This window comes from Crocuta crocuta, unplaced genomic scaffold (assembly GCF_008692635.1).
Source record: "Crocuta crocuta isolate KB4526 unplaced genomic scaffold, BGI_CrCroc_1.0 scaffold13, whole genome shotgun sequence".
NCBI classification, from domain to species: Eukaryota; Metazoa; Chordata; class Mammalia; order Carnivora; family Hyaenidae; genus Crocuta; species Crocuta crocuta.
In genome coordinates, this window is record NW_027530007.1 from 3416291 (window position 1) to 3439326 (window position 23036).

The 23036-nt window shown below is 43.7% G+C and overlaps 1 protein-coding gene across 5 annotated transcripts in view; it reads left to right on the forward strand.

Moving 5' to 3' along the window:
* RERE (arginine-glutamic acid dipeptide repeats) overlaps positions 1-23036 on the forward strand; it is a 439014-nt gene that overhangs the window by 291190 nt on the left and 124788 nt on the right. For all 5 annotated transcript variants that reach the window (XM_077763853.1, XM_077763852.1, XM_077763854.1 and 2 more), the window contains one exon: positions 20706-20754. In XM_077763853.1, coding sequence (XP_077619979.1) covers positions 20706-20754 — 49 coding nt within the window. The remainder of the gene's footprint in view (positions 1-20705; positions 20755-23036) is intronic.

Consider the following 23036-nt stretch of genomic DNA (forward strand, 5'->3'; position numbering starts at 1 on the left):
TTATAAATGTATAAATATTTTATATAAATACAATATATAATAAATTTATGTTAATATAAATATGTAAATAAAATATTGTTTATATATAATATACATATAATCATGTATTCCTTTATTCATTTTTATTCTTATGAACACAGTGCCGTGTCGTTAAACATTTGTAACGAGCCCCTTGTCCACCATCATGTGAATGTCTCATAATTTATCTGTTCCCATATTATTGAACATTTATGGTTTTTCCAGTATCCACTTATCCTAAATCACATTGTGGCCACCTTTTTCTCGCCATAAATCTTTCTACTGAAACTGAAAAGTAACAATCTAGATCTCCTTTGTTTCGGTTAATTTGGATTTCGGACATTTTGGAATCTAGTTCTGTCTTAGGTTATCTTTTTTCTGTTCATCACAGCTCATGGTCTTTGTGTAGCTTTTGAGGACAAAGCTGGAGCTAGGTATAAATATTTTCTTGTTCACATTTCCTTTGTTATCATAGTTGGACTCTCAAAGCATTTGTGCCACATGGCAAATACTGGGCACAATTGAGAGTACATGTATATTTGGAAACACAGCTCCACTGAGAATATATGAACTTCAGTAAAATAGGACAAAAAATCAAATTTGGGAATTTCAAAAACCCCTTTGCCAGTAAACATCTACCAACGTTGAATAAAATATAACAGAACTTTCGGGGCACCTGGGCGGCTCAGTTGTTGAGTGTCAAGACTTTAACTCAGGTCATGATCTTGTGGCTGGTGGGTTCAAGCTCCAAGTCAGGCTCTTTGCTGACAGCTCAGAGCCTGGAGCCTGCTTTGGATNAAATAAATAAAATATAGCAGAACTTTTCAATGCAGAGCTTTCCTTGTAGGAATTAGGAGAAAGTGAAAAGTAAAGCAGTGAGCTGATTGTTCAGCAGCCCGCAGTGAGAGGAGGTTGGGGCAGTTAGTGTCTCCTTAACAAAGGGTCTTGTCTTGTAACATCCATCAGGTATAGGAGTTGGAGTCTTATTCTCAAGAGTTTAGGGAGTTGGCACTGAGAGCCCTCTACTGGGTTAGGGCCACCAGCGGTCTGTTCTTCAGTGAATAGATGAACTAGGTAATGTGTCTGGAATTGGAGGGAAGTGGTAGAGAAGCCTGTTAGAGGCTGAGACTCTAATCACAGGAAGGAAAAGGAGGAACAGAGGGAGAATTTTCCTCAGAATTCATAACTTTGGGCCTTGCCTCCATTACAGTTGGGGCGTGAATTTACAATCTTGAAAAATATGAGAACTCTAGGATGAGAAGATAATATAAAAAATGGTCTTGGCGGGGGGGGGTGCCTGGATGGCTCAGTTGATTAAGTGTCCGACTTTGGCTCATGTCATGATCTCGTGGTTCATAGGTTCCAGCCCCACGTTGGACTCTGTGCCGACAGCTCTGAGCCCGGAGCCTGCTTCAGATTCTGTCTCCTTCTCTCTCTGCCTCTCCCCTACTTGCTTGTGTGCACACGTGCATGGTCTCTCTCTCTCTCTCTCTCTCTCTCTCTCTCTCTCTCTCTCTCTCGTCATGATCCTGGGGTCATGGGATCAAGCCCTGTATCGGGCTCTGTGCTGAGTGTGGAACCTGCTTGAGATTTTCTCTCTCTTCCCCTGCCTCTCTTCCCCACTTGCATTCTCTCCCTCTCCCCCCCCAAATAAAAATTTTAAAATAAAATAAATAAAAATAAAAGGTATTGTAAAAATAAAAGTGGTTCTTGGGCCATTGAGACTCCAAGGACACCTGAGAGAAATATATGTGAAATTTTTTTCATTCAAGAACTCGTAGGATATCTACAGATAAAATACCTTTGAGTGCCCAATACACTGTTAAAAATTTTTAAATGTTGGATGAAATCCTGTGCCATCAACTTGAGTCAGATAAAAATAATGGTAAGATATACACCTGAGGACTCCAGCACTGGAGCCAGCAGAGAGAGACTGTATAACAAACTTAAACAAAACAGAACTGTATTTCCGTCTCACATAAGCAGAGTTTGAGAAGAAGCAATCATAGGCTGGTGTTGGGGCTCTGCAGCTGTCAGGGGCCTAGCTGTACCTTCAGTTTCCCTCGTGCTCAAGATGTAGATGAATGGGAGCCAGGACATCCACATTTCAAGCTGGAAGAAGAAGGAAGTGGGTAAAAAAATGCATGCCTTCTTCCTTATTTAAAGGCAATTTCATTATTTGTACAAAACACTTCATTTTCTTCTCACTAGAACAACAACAACAACAAAAAAAAGATTCTGGCTTTACAGGTGATTCCAGTAGTGTTACAGGGAGCAGAGGAAGGCCGTGTTGGTTCCCGAGTCGTGTTATGAAGCTAGTCAACTCTTCATACCAAACCAGAGTAAGAAGTAAAATCTAGAGAGCAGTTCTGCTTATGAACATGCATGTAAGATGTGTAAATAAAATATGAGATAATGGAATCTGGCAAAGCATTAAAAATCCCAGTTGGGTTTATAGAACATAAGACAGTTTTAAATAATTTACCTGTTAATAGAGCGTACCACTTGAACATGATGAAGAAGAAATATACATTCATCTTGATGTTGAAAAACCATTTGACAAAAGTCAACAACTATTCAATATTGAGGAAAGGGACTCTTACCAAAGTCAGAGTAGAATGAAACTTCCTTGTTGTGACAGGTGACTTAACCAAAAACGTGGAACGAGCATTATACTTAAAGGCACAGTGTTGGGAGTATCCCTCTAAAATCAGATAATAAAAGGAGTCCCATGTCTATTAAAACCTGAAAATGTGTGAGAATTGGAGATGAAGTGAACCTTTATTAATATGACATAATTATTTCTGCCGCAGAGAGTCTGAGAGCATATAAACTGGTAAGATAAAGCAGCCTGCTCGCTGCATGTAAGAGCAGTGTGAGTGACACTCAGCTCTGTTTCCACACATGACAGACAATTAGAGAATAAAATTTAAAACCACTGTTTCTAAACACTTCCTTCCTCTTGATGTGAAGTTAGTACTAATCAAAAGTCAAATGGAGTATCTTTTTTTTCCAATAAGTGTTTTTCCCTAGAGGTGCCTGAATGTTAAGTTTTCGTTGCTGTTTTTGCTTTACAGTTTGTGGCGAGTAAATAAAACATTTTAAACATTTTTCTATTTTTGGCGAGTAGAAAACTCTTTCAGAATAAAACCTAAGAAACTTCCCAAGTTATAACTCTTACTTTACATGTGATGAACATTAATCTTCTTTTCACTAAAAACTATTGCACGAACAAAGTGGGTTTCAAGTCACTTTTTATATAATAAACCTTTTAATTTTAGAATCCATTAATATGCCATATTCATTTCACCCACTCAGGTCCCTTTTAACTTGTTCATGAATGTTACCTCGTCATCTGTTGTTCGCTAGGGATTAATTGGAGGAGAGAGAGAAGTGTGAGATACAGAGACCGTGTACGCGTGGCTGGGATCACAGGACTTCCGGGAGGGCCTCGCAGGCGGCCACGGAAGGAGGTGCCGGGGCAGCACTTGTGGGCGGTGTGGGCGGGTCCCCGCAGGTGGCCCGGTGGCAGGTTAGGGAAATGAGGCGGGAGCGGGGTGTAGGTAGGTAGTCAGCAGCAGTAGGCAGACGTCAGGTGGTTAAGGTGCAGGTTTTAGGGGCCCGGAAGTGCTGAGTGGAGTTCCAGGGTGTCCTCCTTGGAAGACCAGGTTCACTCAGTGGCAGCAGGGCCCGTTTCTAGAATTCCAGTGTGTGGCACAGCGGCACGTGGGCTTGCTTAATTACCAGACCCCGAGTTGTCAGGGCTCCTCGGTTTTCTCTGAGGAAGAAGAGAACCGATCTCATGTTCTGAGGTTGGATTGAGCTCAGAGCTGGGCGTGAAGTGATTCAGGCTGGGAATTAGAGCGCTGTGGAAGCAGGCGGCCCAGCAGGTCACTCGTTGCCACGGATGTGTCCAGTGTCTAGATGTCACGAGGGCTGATGATTGAAGACTCAGACGAGTAGTCTTTGTATATATTTCTCTGTGTGACTCAGCTGCTCTGACGTCAGCACTGGAACTTTCCTAATTTTTCACCCAGTTCACTACTTGTTAACCTTTTGCAGTACTTGCTTGCTTTATCACTTTATTCTTACTGATTTTATTTTATGTATTATTTATCCTTTTACCTTTATTACAGATTTGCCTTTATCATTTTTGTTTTTGCTGTGTTTTTCTCTGTATTAACCATCTTTGCCTCATTGTTCTGTTTTCCTTCCCTCAGCTATTTAGGAATGAACTGTAGTATCCAGCTTCTTTCCCCCAAAATATTTCAGTGTGAATTTCTGAGGAACAAGGACATCCTCTTACATAACCATGTGTGGTTAGCAAAGTCAGGAAAGGCAGTGTTGATATAATACCATTTGGATTAATATTGTCTACATTTATTTATTTAAAAATTTTTTTTTAATTTTATTTTTATTTCTGAGAGAGAGAGAGAGACAGCGTGAGCAGGGGAGGGTCAGAGAGAGAGGGAGTCACAGACTCTGAAACAGGCTCCAGGCTCTGAACTGTCAGCACAGAGCCCGACGCGGGGCTCAAACCCACAAACCGTGAGATCATGACCTGATCCGAAGTCGACCGCCCAACCGACTGAGCCACCCACGTGCCCCTATTGTCTACATTTAAATTTTGCTAGTTTTCTAATATTGACCTCCACAGTAATCCACTCCCCCCCCATCCTGTGATCATGTGTTGGCATTTCGTTGTTTTATCTCTTCGATATCCCTTGCCTCTCTTTGTTCATATAACATGATTCTTAGCCTTTTTTGTTTTCTTTTGTCTTGTCATAGCATTAACATTTTTGACGAGTTAGAAGCCAGTTTTGTTGAATTCTTCAGTTCAGGTTTGTTTAATGTTTCCCCATGATTAGATTTAGGTTTGTAATTTTTGCCAGGAAGTTACTATAGAAGTGGTATTTTGCCCTTCTCAGTGTGTCACCCGTGGTGTTTTGTTGTTGTTGAGGTTTAGGATAAGAGATTTGGGTGGTTCCAATAAAGATGATTTTGATACCGTCCTCGCCCCCAAAGAGCTTGACATCTGTTTTGGGAGGTGAGGCCCCCCCCCCTCCCCCCAGCAAAAGCAGCAAGAGGAGAGTGAAGTTCTCTGAGGTTTCCCACCTGCTCCCAGTAAGGAGGTCTCTTCAGAGACGAGCAGCTTGGGATTGTGGACTGGTGGGTGGATTCTCCCCGCCAAGGAGCAGAGAACAAGAGAGTGAGCCCTGGCTGCCCCTGAGGGGAGCTGGGAGCAGGTGCCGTGGAGAGGGCGGGGCGGAAGTGAGTGTCAGTGGAGACCGGGAGGAGGATGTTGAAATAGGCCGGGGCCACTTCTGGGATCAGGTGTTCGGAGGAAAGGTCATAGGGTTTTGATAACTTGCCCTTAGTGTTTCTCAGGGTATTTGGCGGGACCAAAATTATAGTTTACATTCCTTGACTTGTGATCACAGTAACCGTTTCTATGCTGTGTTTCATAGAATAGTTCCTATGGTTTTTGGAATGGTAAATTTATTAAATTATTATTTTATGTTGATTTCTCCAAATAAGCATTTTCCATGTGATTTGGTTGGTTGGTTGTTTTTAAAAAGCACTTTTGAAGGAAATGCTTTGGTGGTCATATTCATGTTGTTTGACTTCTGGGTTCTAATTCAATTGCTTTTGCTTTAGAGTCTTTTTCTGTAGACTGTTTCTAGTCACACAGTTCTTTTTTTAATTTTAATTTTCTTCAAATAATTTTTTTTAAAAGAATGTGTGTTTGAGTGGGGGGAAAAGGGCAGAGGTGGAAAGAAAAAGAAAGAGACAGAGAGAGAGAGAATATCTTAAGCAGGCTCCGTGCTGAGCATGGATCCCAGCACTGGGATCATGACCTGAGCCAAAATTGAGAGTCAGATGCTCAACTGACCTAGCCACTCAGGCACACCACTAGTCAAACCCTTTTGGGGACATGTTATTTTATGCACCAGTAGGGAGAGTGGTCTTCCAGCCTGTAGATAACTTGCTTCAGGTGCTTGGTCAAAAGCAAAACTTATTTAAGTGTTCTTGGCATTTCTTGTGTAAATTACATTTTCAGCAAGGTGAGAGTTTTTTATTTAATGACAGTCTCAGAATACAGTTTAGTTAATAGCAACAACAGGGGTACTAAAGAAATGGAATGGATCCCGCCTTTATCTTAGGAAACTTGAGGCTGCTGAGTACTCTTTTAAGCAGGTTTTTATTTCTTCACACCCTGTTATATTTGTGGGAAACACAACTGGCACTGCTCTTTCCTAATCTCTCTGGTCCTTTACAGATTTTCGGGAGTTTCATGACCTTCTCTTTCTTTTTTTATTATGACTAAGTAATCATACATTAGTTTGGGATCGGGTGTTTGGAGGGAAGGTCATAGGGTTTTGATAACTTGCCCTCAGTCTCTTAGTCTGCAAATGGGCACTAAGCTTGCATATACATCCAGAACCAGAAAACCCTATGTGGCTGACAGCCTAGTTTGCCTTTTTGTTGGAGATGGAGGTTGTGGGGAGAGGGCAAAGATGTGTTTTTAAAGATTTCAACAGAAAGTGTCTTGGCTGGTACTGTGGACAGTACGGATACTTTACTCAGTGTGACTAGGATGGTGTGGCCTTGTTGATGTAGCTTAAGACATCTTTTCTGATTAAACTTTAAATGAATTTAGCTTCATGGGCAAAGCTATAAACCATTGCCTAGAATTTTGAACCAGGAGACCTCAAATGAGAATTTTAGATGCGAGTGTTGGTGGCGAGGTGTTCTTTGACCTCTTGATGTGAACTTTCCTGCCCTTCTTAGTGTGAGAAGTACATGCCTCAAGCTAGACATGACTGGTTAGTATCTCTTCAGGAAATGTTTTTCTTTATTATTTAAGGAATTTTAGAGCTTCTTATTCAAGGGAGATTAAGCTCATTGCATAAAATACAGCATTCTACAGATGCTCTGTTGCTGTACTATCTACACTGTGTTCGCAGCTGTGACAATATGCAGACCTCCATAGCTTTGCCAGGATTGTTTGTGTGGCCTTTCCCCCAATGTTTACAGAGTTTTCCAAACGAGATTGGTGGGGCTGTTTCCCTTAAGAAGCTACTACTGTGTTTTTAGAAATGCGCTGCAGCCTCTGTTAACTAATTGTATATGTGGCTGTCCGTGTCTGTATCTTTTGATTTTATTCCTTCTTGAAGTCCTCGCTGTTTAAAACCACAATTAAAAAAAAAACAAAACCAGACAGACACAACTTGCCATCGCCCTGTGGGAGCAGGGCAGCTGCTGGGGGCCTCCCGCCTCCGCGGCCGGCCGGGCCTGGTCCCCAGGGTTGGCTGTCTGGGATCCCCTTCCCGAGGCCCCACTTCCCTGCACACTAGCTTGGAGTGCAGAGCAGCGGAGGCTGTTGGCTGCGCTTTATTTACGGAAACAGCAGGGTTGAGATTGATTGCGTTGAGAGACAGTGTATGGATGAGGGAGGGTCACAGCACATGCTCAGTCCTGTCAGTGCGAGGGGGAAGTTTCTGCGTTCTGCGCACAGGCTTAGGTCATAGCACAAGCTCAGTGAAAGCTCTGCGAGGTCTCTCAGGCTGCATGTGCCTCCATTTTGAGTTGGTAGAGTAGGAAAGGGCAGAGTTTGCACAGTAAGTAGAGGTTCGGGGACACGGCTGGCCTCTCCAGGGCCTCCGTTAGCCATGGACGATCCGTTCAGCCCCTGCAGGTAGGCGCTCTCCGTCCGGCCTCCCTGCAGCAGTGCCGGGGTTGCCGCTCCTCCGCACTTCTGGAGACGTTTATGAATCATTGCATCGCACACAGTGCACGTTCCCGAGAGCCGTCAATCCCGCCCAGCCGGCCACCGGCCACCAGGGTGGTGGCGCGAGGCGCGAGACCGGGGCGGATGACGGGGTGCGCCCGAGAGACGCACCAGGCGGATGGAGAGCGTGTGGGTCCTGCCGGCCCTGCGCGTTTCCCCTTCCCTCCCCTCCTCCTCTCGGGGCAGGGTTTTAACCCGAGTCCTGCGTGGACGCCCGCCCGGCGCCCCGCGTGCCCCGCCTCCAGGCACCTGCAGGGCAGCTGTGCCGGGTGCTCCGGCTGCTCAGTGGCAGCCGTGCTGCGGGCAGGGACGCGGGCCGCAGCAGCTCTGTTTGGATGTTTTAGGGAGGGTGGTAGGTGGGCAGCTATTGGTTGCTTTGAAGGTGGGTGGAACTTGTTTTGATTGAGAGCCTGTTTGCCAGAGCAAATTATATTTCCTGGGATCTGTTTCTGAAGTCTGACAATGAAATAGTGTGTGCGTTTTGACCGGCGCGGAGAGCGGTGTGCGTTATGGTGGCCACATCATCACCTTAAAATGGATTTTTTTTAAAGACACATTTTCAGTTGCTTCAAAAGCAGAGAATTCATTCTTTTCAGAGCTTATGGAAAATGCCTTGGAAATTTAAAAAAATTGTATGCAGTGACATTTGTGATAGAAGTGAAGGTTCCAGGTATTTTGTTTATATTTATTTTGTTTGTGCCAGCAGAAGGTGGCATTTGTGGCATATATGTATTTTGGCGGGTGACGTGAGAGTCCTCTAGGAGACGAGTAAAGAGAGGAGTTGACGAGGAGAAGGTGGAGGCACTGACCAGGCCAGTTTCTGTGTCTGCCGCTTGACGGGCCCGACACTCGTCTTTTCAGCGCAGGAAGTCACGCTTTCTGTGTGTCCCGCTCGCAGGCAGGGCTCAGACAGATGGCTCTCACCCTGGTCAACTAGGGAGCCAATCATAATACTCAGATTTGGGAAAGGTGAATTCTTCCCCGCGTAGATTGTAAGCGAAGTTTGTGAATTGGAGTAGTTGTACCTCTTTGGCCTCTCTCCCCTTTTTTCTTCTGATGAAAGTTGGAAAAACTTTTGAAGTGACTCAAGTTCAGTGCATTTGTGAGGATGAATGGCAGATGTGTGCGGTGGGGAAGCGTGTCCAGCCGGAAGATGCTCTAGGTGGGAAAGGAGTTTGTGGGACACTGATGACATAGGCAGAGATTTGGAGTGTAAGCGCCTTGTCGTGTGTATGAATGCAGAGCCGCGCACACTCACCTCATGTCACAGGAGGCCCTCATTTTGGTAGAAAGTTGCAAGGAAGGCGAGGTTGAATCCTAGCCACCGACAGTAGTGCTGAAGTAGGATGTGGCTTCCAGCAGGTATGGTTTGGGGACTGTGAGTCAGGGGATGAATTAATTACACAGGGATAACTTGGGTTGGTGCATTTATTGCTATTTTTAATCTTTTTTTTTTTCCTGTTGATAGGAGGACTGTCTTCCCAATTATCACATATATTTGAACATTGCATCTGGGAGTTTGGGGCAGTTTTTCCCCATAGCACGGACTGTTGCTTCTGGAACTTGCCTTATATCACTCCACTTAGAAAACCCTTCCTCTCTGCTTTTCTCTTGTACATCTGAAATCACCCTCTCTCCAGACAAGAGGACCAGGGCCCTGAGGCACTTAGCACCCAAGCCTTGTTTCAGAAAATCCTCATTTGAGTCAGGAGAATACTCGTCCAGAAAACAGTTGCGGAACTGCCTTTCTGTTGTAGGGCCTTCAGTTCTTCAACTTTTCTTAGATTTAGCAAATAAAGTGTGAATAGGAAGCTGTGCTTATGAACCGACTCCAGTCAGCTTCCTCCCGCTGGCCCAGCCGCATGCAGATGTGCACTTGTGAGCTCGTGTGTCGCTGCCTGGTCAGGTGGCGAGGACGTGTAGTCACAGCACTGCTGTTCAGAGTCGGGGTTTTACATGTCAGATCAGGTAAATAAGTCACAGAGCTGTTCTTTGTGCCGTGTGCATTTGTTCTGTCTTCCTGTGTGGGGAGAATAGTTTTGGAATGTTAGTTGTTGACCAGCCATCTCCTGCTTTGGGGCTTGTCTGGTGGCGGGAGAGCTGAAGGAGCAGCGCGTGGGGAGCTCACTCTCTTGGTTGCTGAAGTGGCCCAGGGTCCGCAAAGCTTGGGCACTGGAAAGTCTTTCATTTCATTGTGGCCACTCGCTCTCCTCCTGTTGTACTTCTTTGTAGCAGGAGGTGTTGGTGAATCTGGACAGCATGTTTTCCACAGAAGAGTAAAGTTCACCAAAATATTATCCTGTTTTTAGGTTTTCTGTCATTATATTAGAATCTTGAATTAGAATCCAAGGTTGAGGCTTAAATTTAAAGTGTTCCTCTTAAAAATATTTTTTTAACATTTATTTTTGAGAGAGAGATGTAGAGGTAGAGTGTGAACGGGGAAGAGGCAGGGAGAGAGAGGGAGACACAGAATCTGAAGCTGGCTCCAGGCTCTGAGCTGTCAGCACAGAGCCTGACACAGGGCTCGAACTCACAAACTGTGAGCTGAAGTTGGACACTTAACTGACTGAGCCCCCCAGGCACTCTGAAAGTGTTCCTCTCGTGTAAAACAGAAATTTTGCAGCGCCTGTGAATCTGCTGATAACATAGCTCCATTTCTGACCACTTCTGGGTTCTTGTCTGGCCATGGACGGACTGTTGCCATGGACTGCAAGACTCTGGTCCCTGAGGCTTGCTGTTCACCATGTCTGTGATTCTCCAGTTGTTCATTGTTCCTGATCCCTTTTCCTTCTGAATTCATTTTTCATTTTCCACTTTACTTTTTGGTCATTACTGAACTGAGCTGTCTTTCTGCCAGAGAGGCATTTATTCTAAAGCTATAAAAAAAATGTCAGCCGGAATGAGAGAGAAATAGAAAATACGGGCTTAAAGGGAGATTTGAAATAATGAAATTCACGAATTTGTGTGCATTCAGGAGTCTTCCCACAAACTGATGATCATCTGTGTTTTGCTGTTTGTGATAGGGGAGAATGCAGGTTCCTGAACATACCTTTAAAAGCAGATCTGAAAAAAGTACCCTATTCTCGTGTTGTATGCTCTTTGATATTTTGGGTCTAGGCTAAAGCAGTTCATTTTAATTCAGTTGAGACCATCAGACATTATTTCTATCAGAGTTCTTTGATTTACACATTTATTTGTGACTGATTATCTTCTGGGCGTGGGCTACTCCTGTAGCCTTAGTTCCTTTTAGAGCCCCTGCCAAATGGGCCTCCAGCATAAGTATGTTGAATAAATGAGTGGATCAATCATAAGAGAAAAGACTAGATTTGTAGCTAGATGGTATGGTTCAAATTCCACCCAGTTAGTGACATTGGACGAGTTTCTGTACTCCTCTCAATTTCTGTGTTCTCATGGGTCGTATTTCCATATGACCATATCTCCAATCAAATAAATATGATTTCTCACAGTTGTTGTATAGATGGGGTGAAAGCACTATGAAAGTGCTTGGCACTCTGTTGCTCAGTGTGTTATTTTTATTAATCCCAAGGCCAAGTCTCCAATCTCACATAGGCATGGTTATCTCAGCAACATCTATAGTTTTGTCAATCTAGTTAAGACAATGTCAAGTGTTATGTCAGGAATTATGGTAATTAAATTAGTGACCAATATGTTTAACTGCCACTTACCGATTTCCTTTCTTCTCTCGCCCTTTGGGTGTTTTCCATTGGAAGCTTTACTTCCATGCTGTGTAAAACGATCACTGTGTTCAGCATTAAACACTATTCTTTTCTTACCTCTTTCTGATGTGATGTGTGTCTCCTCCCCCTCCCACCTGCGCGAGCTCCTCCTCCCCTCCCCCCCACCCCATACTCACACCACCACAGTGAAGAGGCATAAGGCATTGGTCATGTCTTTCATAGTATTTCCCAGAGGCTTCCTAGTGGGAACAAAGAGATACTCATGTATGCATTGAAGACATTGTTACTTATAGTCCAGTGTCCCTCCTTTTCTGGGGATGCTACATTTCTGTTTTTATAAAGTTTGCTTTTAGTGTGCAGAATGCCGGCAACATTTTTGGTCAGGAGATTGGCTTAATTTCAAATCTTGCTGCTTTATAAATTATTTCAGTTGCAGTGGGATTTAAAAAATAAGTCGGTTTTCTAAAACATCATTTATGTGAGTATGGGTTTGTGTTGGGCTTTCATGACCATTTTGAAATGAGATCCTTTTTCATGTATTTAGAAAAAAAATTTTTACCACTTTTTCCATGATACATACTTTGTATAGAGGCCACATTTATTATGTCTTATTGTCAGCATGGAAATACTTCTTATACCTCAGCCAGTGCCTAAATTCTTAGTTCTGGACTCTGACTTCTATTTAAGGGGGACTCTGTGGAAAGAAGAGCTACTTCTACGGCCTGGAATCCTCTCTGATTAACTCACTGTGGCCCCCTGAAAGAGCACCTTTATCTCCTCAGGCCTTGGTTCCTTCTGTTAAGCTAGGAGATTAGATCACATGGCCTCTAAGGAACTTTCCATCAGAGAAAATGTAAAATATTCTGATTTGGGATTTTGATGGGTTTCTCTGTTGACCTTGGCATTTGTGTCTGCAAACTGAACAGTAACTCTTTCAATTGTTGATGGATATTCCTCTCTCTCTCTCTCTCTCTCTCTCTCTCTCTCTGATAATTCAGTATTCATTCAAAGTATTCTTTCTGCTGGACAGGAGGGCTAGCCTTCTGTCACAGGTGACGATTTAATTTTGCACCAAAGTGCTTAGTTGCTATCTATGACTAAACAATAGTTGAGTTAAAATATTGGAGTCATTTATTCATTTAGAAAATATTCAGTGAGCGCCAGCGGGCCCTGGGGTATAATGGTTGAGCTAAAGACAGACTTGGCTCCTTACCTGCAGGGAGCTTTCCATCTAAGAGCAGGACATTGAAGGAAATAATCACAAAAAATGAATATAAAATCGTGCCTCTGACAAGGGCTGAAGAGAAGTAGGTGGTGCTTTGGGGACTGCTGGTAGAGAATCCGCTCCTGCTGTCACCCACCGCCAGGGCTTAGCGCTAATAATAGCGGTGGCCGGTGTGCAGCAGGACGGTGCTGCTTCTCTCCGTAGGTCCTCTTATTTTCGTAGTAGCCTTGCACACTAGTCAATATGAACTTCATCTCACAGAAGAGGAAACAGGCTCAGAGAGGTTGAATTGTGTCCTCAAGGTCACATTGAAGCTAATAAAACTTTGGTACGGAAATTTTACACTTGATCTTAGCCAAAAGTCCGAGAAGTGATTGGTACTGAAATTTTAACCTGGGTGCATTTGACTCTGAAGTCTGTGCTCATCCCCTGGGCCTGCGCCTCTAGGCCCAGGTGTATGTGACATCCCCACCCTCCCAGCCATGGGGCATCTCAGAGGGTGTACCAAGGCACTGTGATTTTACTCAGATTTGGGGGCATTTCTTCTCCTAAAACAAACGGGAGTATGTTCTGGAATAGCATACACAATTTATACAGGTTTTTATGATACTATGTCACACTTTAAAGATATTTCAGTCCTGTTAAAGACTGCTTTGGAAATGAGTGTTCATGCTGGAGAAATCTGAGAAACCCTGCGTGCTATTCTAGTTTTCCTTCTTATTAGCCTCATTTTCACTCCTGCCCACAACCCTTCTTACACAAAAAATGATTCTGATAAATTGCCTTTCAACTTTTCTAAAATCTGGTGTATTTCGTTCTGGACCTCCAGTCTGTTTCTGCGATCAATTTCTGAATGAGCTAGTAAGTAGAGTTTCTAGAGTCTTCTTTGTGTTGATTTCATGTCAGTCTTCCTGCTCAACTGAACGTCTTATGGAAAAGATAAGAATTCCCTCTTCTCTGAGCCTTGTGACCTGAAGGACAGGTGCAGGAAGACCGCATAGTGATTTCATTCACACGTAGCATCAGCCGCAGAGAAGGGGTCTGACTGGAGAGTTACAGTCTCAGACTTCGGGGAGCGGGCTGCAGGCCACACTGCGGTTACGTGCTGGGCTCGGGTCAGGGAGCAGGCCTGGTTTATGATGGGAACTCATGCCGGCTCCCTGTAAAAGGCCTCTTTTCTACCAGCTCGTGTCTTCTCCCTGGCACCCCGTGCCCTTGTCCCTCTTCCTCCCCTGTGGACTCAAGTCCTCTACACAGTCATGTAGAGATCTCCCCAGACCCTCGCCTCCCCCAGCCTGCATCTAGCCAGCCGGCTTTCTCATCTCCTTTGCGTAGATGCTTCTCCCTTTTTGATATTCCGTTACAGGCTTCCTGCTCCTTTCTGTCCATTCCCTGTTTACTTCTTAGACTAAAACGTTTCCATGGTAACAGGTTACTTTTCAAAGGGAACATCTTGTCATTTTATTTAATCCACTGCAGCTGAAGAGGACTGAAATATTAAGTTGTAGTTGCCATGGATACTGCTTTGTTACATGGATTTCTTTTGTATCAGATTTCATATACAATGAATTTCATTCTTTTTTTTAATACTCAAGGAATAAACACAGTGACTTGCCATTATTGTTGTAATTTGGCTTCTGGGGCTATATTTTCATAGTTCAAAGCAAAGATTTGTAGAATAATGGGGACCGAGCTTCAACTGTTTTGAAAAACATACAGTATTTACATTAGTCTCACAGAGAAATGCCTTCTTGCTGGTGACGATGGTGACAATTCTTTTTTTTCCCTTCTTTTCTTCTCTCTCCTCCTTCTCTTCTCTCCTCTCTCTCTCTCTCTCTCTCTCTCTCTGTGTGTGTGTGTACTATGATTCAGTTAAGGGTGTCTCACAAAGGATGAGCTCACTCCAGAACCCTTAGTAAACACAGAGAAGAAAGAATTATGTGACTTGAGTTAATTCCTTGAATCTCCTTTCTTATTAACTGTGACATTCTTTCTGCATTTACTTGTTGAGTTGTCTATAGTACATCGCAGGGGAGTCTACTAGTCGGTTAATCAGGCTCTCTCCTGTCCAGTCTGTCAGCAATACATAGTTCAGCCAACCACTTCTTTTGACTTTTTAAAAACTTTTAACTTTTAATTTTTTAGTTTCACAGGAAGATGCAAGATATTATAGACAGCTCCCACGTGCCCTTCACTTACTTCCCCAGCCCTGCTCACGGCGTGTGTGCGGTCTGCGTACGTTACGTGCCCGCTGCGCCACTCAGTTCTGGTCCTTACCACACCGCCCTCCCGCTCCCCCACCCCTAACACCTGGCAACCATTCATCTGTTCTCCATCTCTCTAATTTTGTTATTTTGACAGTGTTATGTAACTTGGCCTTATAATAGGTTTTCTCTTCTAACATGATTTTCAAACTAAACAGAAACTCTTTTTGATAATTCTGTCTTGCTTTGGTGCTTGAGATGAAGATCCAGGAAGGAGAGAGGATAGGACTGCTTGTACTGGTTCTGTATGTACTTGTGTGATTTGGGTTCGGTAATTTAATTGGACTTTAGAGTCAATTAAAGTTCAGTTCAGACTAACCTTGAGTTTGAATCCTGGTTTTCCACTTGTTAGCTTTGTAATCTCGGGCACTTTCATAACTCTCAGCCTTCAGTTTCCTTCTCTGGACAGGTAATAATAATAGCACCTCCCTTACAGGGTCATCCTTAGAAAATATATAGAATTTGCTTAGCTTAGAATGCTTGGTATGTAGTAAATGTTTACTGTATATGTTTCTTTATTAATATTACAATTAGTGCTGTCATCTTTATCTATGAAGTAGAGATACTGCCTTACAGGGTTGCCATGGAATAATGAAATAACGTGTACCTGGCATCAACCGCATGCACTGATAACTAGCATTGTTGTTTTGCTGGTGTTAGCCACACAACCGCAGGGCATCTGGATGTACCGCAGTGAAGGTGAGACCCTGAGGCAGAGCTAAGGGTGCACAGGGATTTGTCCGGCGGTGTCTGTCCTGGGGCAGGACTTCCATCTTTGGTTTCTTGTTCCGTGTGTAGTGTTCGTTACCCAGCCTCACTGGGACTTACACTGTCCACGGTCTGGGTTCTCCTTCCTTCCTTGATGACCACCCTGTTTTTGCCCAGGCCTCCTGTATTAATTTAGCAACACTGCACATCACACAGAAACTCCTCAGTAGCTGTGTTATTTCAAACATAATATAGAGCAAGATCTGAATTTCTGTGGCTGTCACTACTAATGCTTTCATTAATATCAAAATATGAATTTAATGAATGAATACATATAATTGAGACTGTAGAGCACCTAGAACAGTCAGAAAATACTCCAGTGTGAGCTATCATTGTTATTAATTGAAGGACAAATATGGCATCTCATATTTTCCATCTAACTTGTGGCTGAGATCACAAAAATCATCCCTGGGTGGAAGGATCCATTGAAAGGCCAAGACAGACTAATGGATTTTTAATATTAAAAAACAACAACAACAAAAATCATAGGGAAGGTTTTAGTTTCACATTGTGTAAAAACCTTTAAGGAATGATCACTTGTTGACTTTTTGGGTAGTGTAAAAAATAATATCCATAATTATCAAAAAGACTATTAAAATATCCTTCTCTTTTCCAACCATTATCTTTGTGAGGCTAGATTTTCTTCACTTGATCTTAGCCAAAAGGCCAAGAAAGAGCCTATATTTTCTTGATATACTTTAACTAAGATAACATATTACAACAGATTTGAATGTAGAAGCAGATATAAGGATCCAGTGGTCTTCTATTAAAGTCCTATATTAGACTTGCAAAAAATGTAAAACAGTGCCTCTGTTTTCTCTAAGTTTTTTGGTTTGTTTGTTTAAATCCAATTATTTTCTGGGGCACCTGGATGGTTCAGTTGATTAAGCGCCTGACTTTGGCTGGGGTCATGATCTCACAGTTCACCAGTTCAAGCTCCGCGTCGGGCTCTGTGCTGACAGCTCAGAGCCTGGAGCCTGCTTAGGATTTTGTGTCTCCCTTTCTTTCTGCCCCTCACCCACTTGCACTCTGTTTCTCCCTCTCTCAAAAATAAACATTAAAAATTTTTTAAACCAATTATTTTTCATAAAAATAAATTATACATATTAATATATGATGTGCTTATTGACACATAAAATTTTTTTTTTAATTTCTCAGAAATAAATATAACTTCCTTGGAATGCTCAGTAATTTAAAGACTGTAAAGAGTTTCTAAGACCAAAAGTTTGGGAACTGTGTTAATAAGGAAAAGGAAATATGCACTGGCCAGCATCTGATTATTAAGAGTGTTTCTACAAGCTGTTGATACTGCATTTAAATAATAATTCCTGGTGATCTTCGTCAAGTTTTACAACCTAGTAGTCTGGAAATATTCATGCCACCAGTGCACTTTAAATTTGTCCTGAATGCATAATAATGCCAGGCAGGTAGTGTATTAGATTCTGGGAGACTCACGAGATGACTGTCAGTGCCTCTGCTCTAGAAGCTTCCAGTACCATAGTGAGTGGAGGGAAATGTCCAAATGAGTCATCGCAGAGTGTCATCCTCTGACAGTGCAGCTTGCAGCTAGTGCTCCATGGAGGGAGCAGTCCGGAAGAAGGGAGCAGCAGGGAGGCAGCAGGAGAGGAGCGTGTCCTTTAATGTGGAATTCGGATGCTGTCAGAAGAGGGGACAGTGGCGATTGCACACTGGATCGTGGGTAGGCCTGCGCACTGGCCATGTCCCAGGAAGCCTGCTTCTGGTCACACATCTCCAGTTCATACACTGACAGGTTTTCTGTCAGACACATCCAGTCCTCTGTACTGAGGCATGTTGCTGTCTGCCTCTTTTCATCTTGGGCCTAAAGAACATTTCTACCATTTCTGTCATTTATTCTGTATTCAGGAGGTCCTGCAAATAGTAGGCTAATGCCGTTGTTTGCTTACCTTGGATCCTAATCCTCCTCAAAAAGAACTTTGGTGTATCTCCTGCTCTGTGAAACCCTAATATTTAAAAGTTGCACATGGTTGGGGCACCTTTGTGGCTCAGTTGGTTAAGTGTCTGACTTCGGCTCAGTTTATGGGCTTGAGCCCGTGTCAGTCTCTGTGCTGACAACTCAGAGTCTGGAGCCCGCTTCAGATTCTGTGTCTCCCTCTCTGTCTGCCCCTCCTTCCCTCAAAAATAAACATACATTTAAAAAATTAAAAAAGAAAAGTTGCATGTGGTTAGGAAATAATTCTGTTGTAAAAATTGATTTAAACATTTTTTTAAATGTTTATGTATTTTTGAGAGAAAGAGAGACACAGAGTATGAGCAGGAGAGGGCCAGAGAGAGAGAGAGAGGGAGACACAGAATCCGAAGCCGGCTCCAGGCTGTGAGCTAGCTGTCAGCACAGAGGCTAATGCGGGGCTCAGACCCACAAACCATGAGATCATGACCTGAGCCGAAGTTGGCCACCCAGCTGACTGAGCCACCCAGGTGCCCCTTGTTGTAAAAATTGATTTTTAATGTTCAAAGGTCCTTTGTTTTATTTTGGGCTTTTAAAACTACTGACCTTGTTAGTACCCTTCCTTAATAGAAACAAAAATGAGAGAAACAGTTTCCAATTTGGGCTCTTAAGAACCTCAGTACCTTTGTTTTCCTTCACTTGTATAATTATTATTAGCATTAACTATCAATCTATTTTGTTATTGATACAAGTAGTTCTATTCAATAAGGCATTTGAAGTGTTTGTTTTAAACAAGTTTTGATAATACTGGCTGATGAAGATATTTAAAACCACACAAAGAAATAAAAAAAAAATTAAAAACAAACCAGGAATGTTTGTCCTGGAATTATCAAGGACTTAGCAGTGGGTGTGTAGCGGTGATGGGGAAATGGTTTCATAGGCACCCACTTGAGAACCTTGGCATAGTCTAGACCTTCCAGAAGAACCTGGAGGTTGAGACATGGGCACAACATGGGCCATGGCCAAAACTGTCTCAGGTGGTACATTTGGCTGGACCCGCGTGTAGGCAGGCAAGCGTTTGGGAAGTATTTGGAAATAGAGGAGAGAGCTTTTAAGTAGCTGGTTTTGCTCGGAGCTAGTTATGATAGGGACAGAAAAGGACAAGCTGGAAAGGAGGTGGTTGGTAATGCTGACTGCTTGTTTTTCTTAACATACTCCTGATTAAACAGCCTCCTGGCCTATTCCATTCCTCTTATGCCTCCTAAAACAGCGTGTCATTCCTACATGAACCTACTAGAATTGTCCATCTTTTGGCTTGATTTTCAACATGCCATTTTCCCGGTGGGGAAATGAAGATGCCTTGTAGATCAAAGTTAGCACTTAATGCAAGCCTTTCTCCCACCGTGTCCCACTTCTTCGGGGTCCCCCCACCTTGAGAAGTCCTGTTTTGCCCTGCTGCGGTGCTCACTTCAGAGGTGAAGTGGTTGGAAATTAAGCCCTCCATGCACGGTCATCTCCTTGTGAACCCTGCCTGATGTTGGTCACTTCCTGGGCATTTCTGTACCCTGTTCCTCTGGAGACGATTTATGCTTATAAATGCAGCGATTGGACCTGTTGTGGCTTTTTGGGATGGATGCCACTGCCCCGAGTAGTTGTAGAGGAAGCCTCTTACGAACTGGGCCACATGTCTTCTTTCCTTGTTGTTTAGTTTTCTCCCTTCCGTTGTCGTTATCTATTGCCCGCTTTCCCAGAATAAGACTCTTCGTGAGAAAAATTGTTGGGTCAAAAGAAGAAAGTATTAGACCTGAAGGAAATAATTGTTTTCCACAATTCATTTTAACAACTTCACATGTGATGACGGGGGACCAGCTCCATGGAGGACCAACCTGAGACCCGCATCCTCCCTGGTCCTTTGCTGCTTGTAACACTTGCAATGCAGTGGGGTCCACCAGTCGCCGTTGGAGGCCCTCACTGTGGCACAGCCTTCTCCGTGGCACTACTGCAGATGCCACGTGGCTGTACAACACAGCACACTCGTCCCTGGGCACAGAAGGGGCGTCCTGGGATAGCCCACAGTCCAGAGTAACCAGGAGCTGGGAGCGGAGCCCCGGGAGGGCGTGGCCTGCGTTTCTGTCCGTCCCCGTATCCCATCGCGTACCTGTGCGAGCCCAGGACAGAAAGACAGGCCACGAGCATTCCGGGAAGGAGTGAACGGAGAAGACAGTCCACACTTCGTGGGGGTTGTGGGGTGAAATGGGTTGATTGGGAAAGACTTCCCAGAAATAGTGGCTTCTAAAAGGAACCTGGATGGTTAGAATTTAGAGCAGGGGAGGGTGAGCAAGTGCGGTAAGAATGACATAGACGGAAACGAGGCAATGTCTTCCACCTCTTAGACCTGCTGGGCTCATTCCCACATCTCTGCTTGTTTTGCTTTATTTAATGAGGCCTTTGCTGACTGTCCTGTATAAATAACTGGAGAAATATTTCGTAATTCACTATCTGCTTACTTCTTTGGCCCTTACTATCATCTGACCGATTATTTGTTTCTTTGTTTTATACCCAAATGAGCGTAGAGATTCCAGTTAGGCAGGGACACTGTATTGTTCATTGCTTTATCCACAACATCTAGGCTAGTTCTGAGCATATAATAGGTACTTAATAATAAAAATTGCTGAATGGATGACCCAGTGGGCATGAGAAATATTTTGAAAGGAAGAAACCTCTACTGTAGCGATGCACCTCCCTCTGAGGTGTGAAGGACCCTGCTGATATAGGTAGGGACTCAGGACAGGGAGCTGCAGTGAGGGGATGTTTTAGAGGAAGGCGATTTTAGAGATGTGTAGGGGGGTTGGGAGCATGCACATGTGCAGGGCAGCACTGGAAATAGTGGGAACCTAATTCTTCCCGTGTTACCCCTCACTTATTTCAAGTGAATTATTTTCCTTGAAAAAAATGTGTGAATGTTTGTGCTGCAACTATATGGTGCTAACCTAATCTGCTTTTTCCACAACAGGAGGCTGAACAGCACCCAGGGAGAAATCCGTGTCGGTCCTAGCCATCAGGTAAAGCCAATTTTAGTAGCTTTTCTAGTGGGGTTTTATTTCTTATTATTCTGCTAGCCCTTTATCCTGTTGAGCAGTGACTTAGAATTGTAATGCATAAATGCGGAGATTTTTTTTCTGATCATCGCATACCTTTTAAAAATTGTGTTATAAGATACATATAATATAAAGTGTACCATTCTAAACATTTTTAAGTGTACAGTTCAGTGGTGTTAAGTGCTGCGCAGACATCACCACCACACCATCGACCCCCAGAACTTTCTCATCTTCCCAAACTGAGACTACACATTAAACACTAACTCCCATCTCCCTCCCCAAGTCCCTGGCAACCCTGTCCTGCTTTCTGTCTCCGTGAATTTGACTCCCTGGGTTTCTCATATCCATGGAATTGCACAATACTTGTCCTTCTCCCTGGCGGCGGCGGCGGCGACAGCGGCTGCTGCTGCTGCTGCTGCTGCTGCTTCTTTTACTTTTTAGTTTATTTTTGAGAGAGAGAGGGTGTGAGTAGGCGAGGGGCAGAGAGAGAGGGAGACACAGAATCTGAAACAGGCTCCAGACTCTGAGCTGTCAGCAGGGAGCCCAACGTAGGGCTCGAACTCATGAACTGCGAGATCATGACCTAAGCTGGAGTCAGACTAAGCCACCCAGGGGCCCCATCTGTCTGGCTTCTTTTGTGTCACATAAAACTTTCAGAGTTCACCCCTGTTGTAACGCAAACCAGAATTTAATTTCTTTTGAAGGCTGAATAATTCATCATTTGTATGTACCACATTTCATTTATATTTTTACTTATTGGTGGACGTTTGGTCCCTACACACTGTCATTTTAACTTTGTAAAAACCCGTGTTCTTCGGAAGAGTCCAGATGGTTAAGCTTTTTGTTAGCAGCCTGTTGTGTCATGGCTTGTGTCCTCTCATGTTTGGTTCAGGGTACTACGACTAGTGGCATGTTTGCCACCTCTCTCTCCTTGTCCCTCCTCTTCCCTTCTGTCTCCCAGATCAGTTAGGGTGCTTTGACAGGCAGGACTAGGAAACTCTGGCTGAACATGGTTGTTTTCAGTCTCACATTACATCATATCCTGGGCAGACAGGACCAGGGCTGTGCTCAGCTTCTGTATGGTCCTCTTGGTGCCCACTTGCCCCCCCCCCCGGCTTGGTGTCTTCTTTCTTAGGCGATAGCTGAATATTACTGATTTTTTTTTTAACATTTATTTATTTTTGAGAGCGAGAGCGAGCATGCTAGCTTGAGTGGGAGCAGGGGCAGAGAGGGAGAGGGAGACAGAGGATCTGAAGCAGACTCTGTGCTGAAAGTTGAGAGCCCAATACTGGGCTTGAACTCACGGACCACAGGATCATGACCTGAGCCAAAATTGGATGCTTTTTTTTTTTTTTTAATTTTTAATGTTTATTTTCTTTGAGAGAGAGACAGAGAGACAGTGTGAGCAGGGGAGGGTCAGAGAGAGGGAGTCACAGAATCTGAAGACAGGCTCCAGGCTCTGAGCTAGCTGTCAGCACAGAGCCCGTCACGGGGCTCGAACCCATGAACCGTGAGATCATGACCCGAGCTGAAGTTGGATGCCTAACTGCCTGAGCCACCCAGGCGCCCCTGAATTTTACTGATTCCAAGATGTACTTCTTTGCTTCACATTTGATTGTCTTTGATATCGAGCTTTATTATACATTTTATAGTGGGATTATAATTTAATTGGCAGTATTTCTTTTTTTGAAATGCCCTAAAATAATGGTGGATCTTACAGTGAATGAAATATAGTAGATGTTGAGAGGAGGAAAGGGATTACCCTTCTTTTCCCCTTAGGAACAGGAAGCACTCTTCTAGAAGGTCACCAGTAGTCCCCGTATCTCATTGCCATGGACTCGGTCATATGTCCCATTTTTAAACTGAGAGGAAAATGGACTTAGCCTGACCGGCATGGACTGTCATTGTAGTTGGAATGGATGCTGGGAGTGAGCCATACGGCCACCATGCACTACAGAAGTGTCCTTTGTGAGGACATAAAGGTTTCAGTAGTCAGGTGACTTGTTCACTGGATTTTGAGCATTTCTTGTATGCCACTCATATTTTTAAGAACCTATTTTAACTCTGTAATGAGAAAGAAATTACGAAGTGAAGGAATATTAAAGCCAAAACACAGAAACCATCAGAGGCATCTAATTTCTAGTGGACACTTCACATCCCAGAACTAGGATTATAACTGAGACGGGCCAAAAAAAGCTGCAAGTGGACACTCCCCTTCATGCCCCTGTTCACGTGTACCCTGTCCT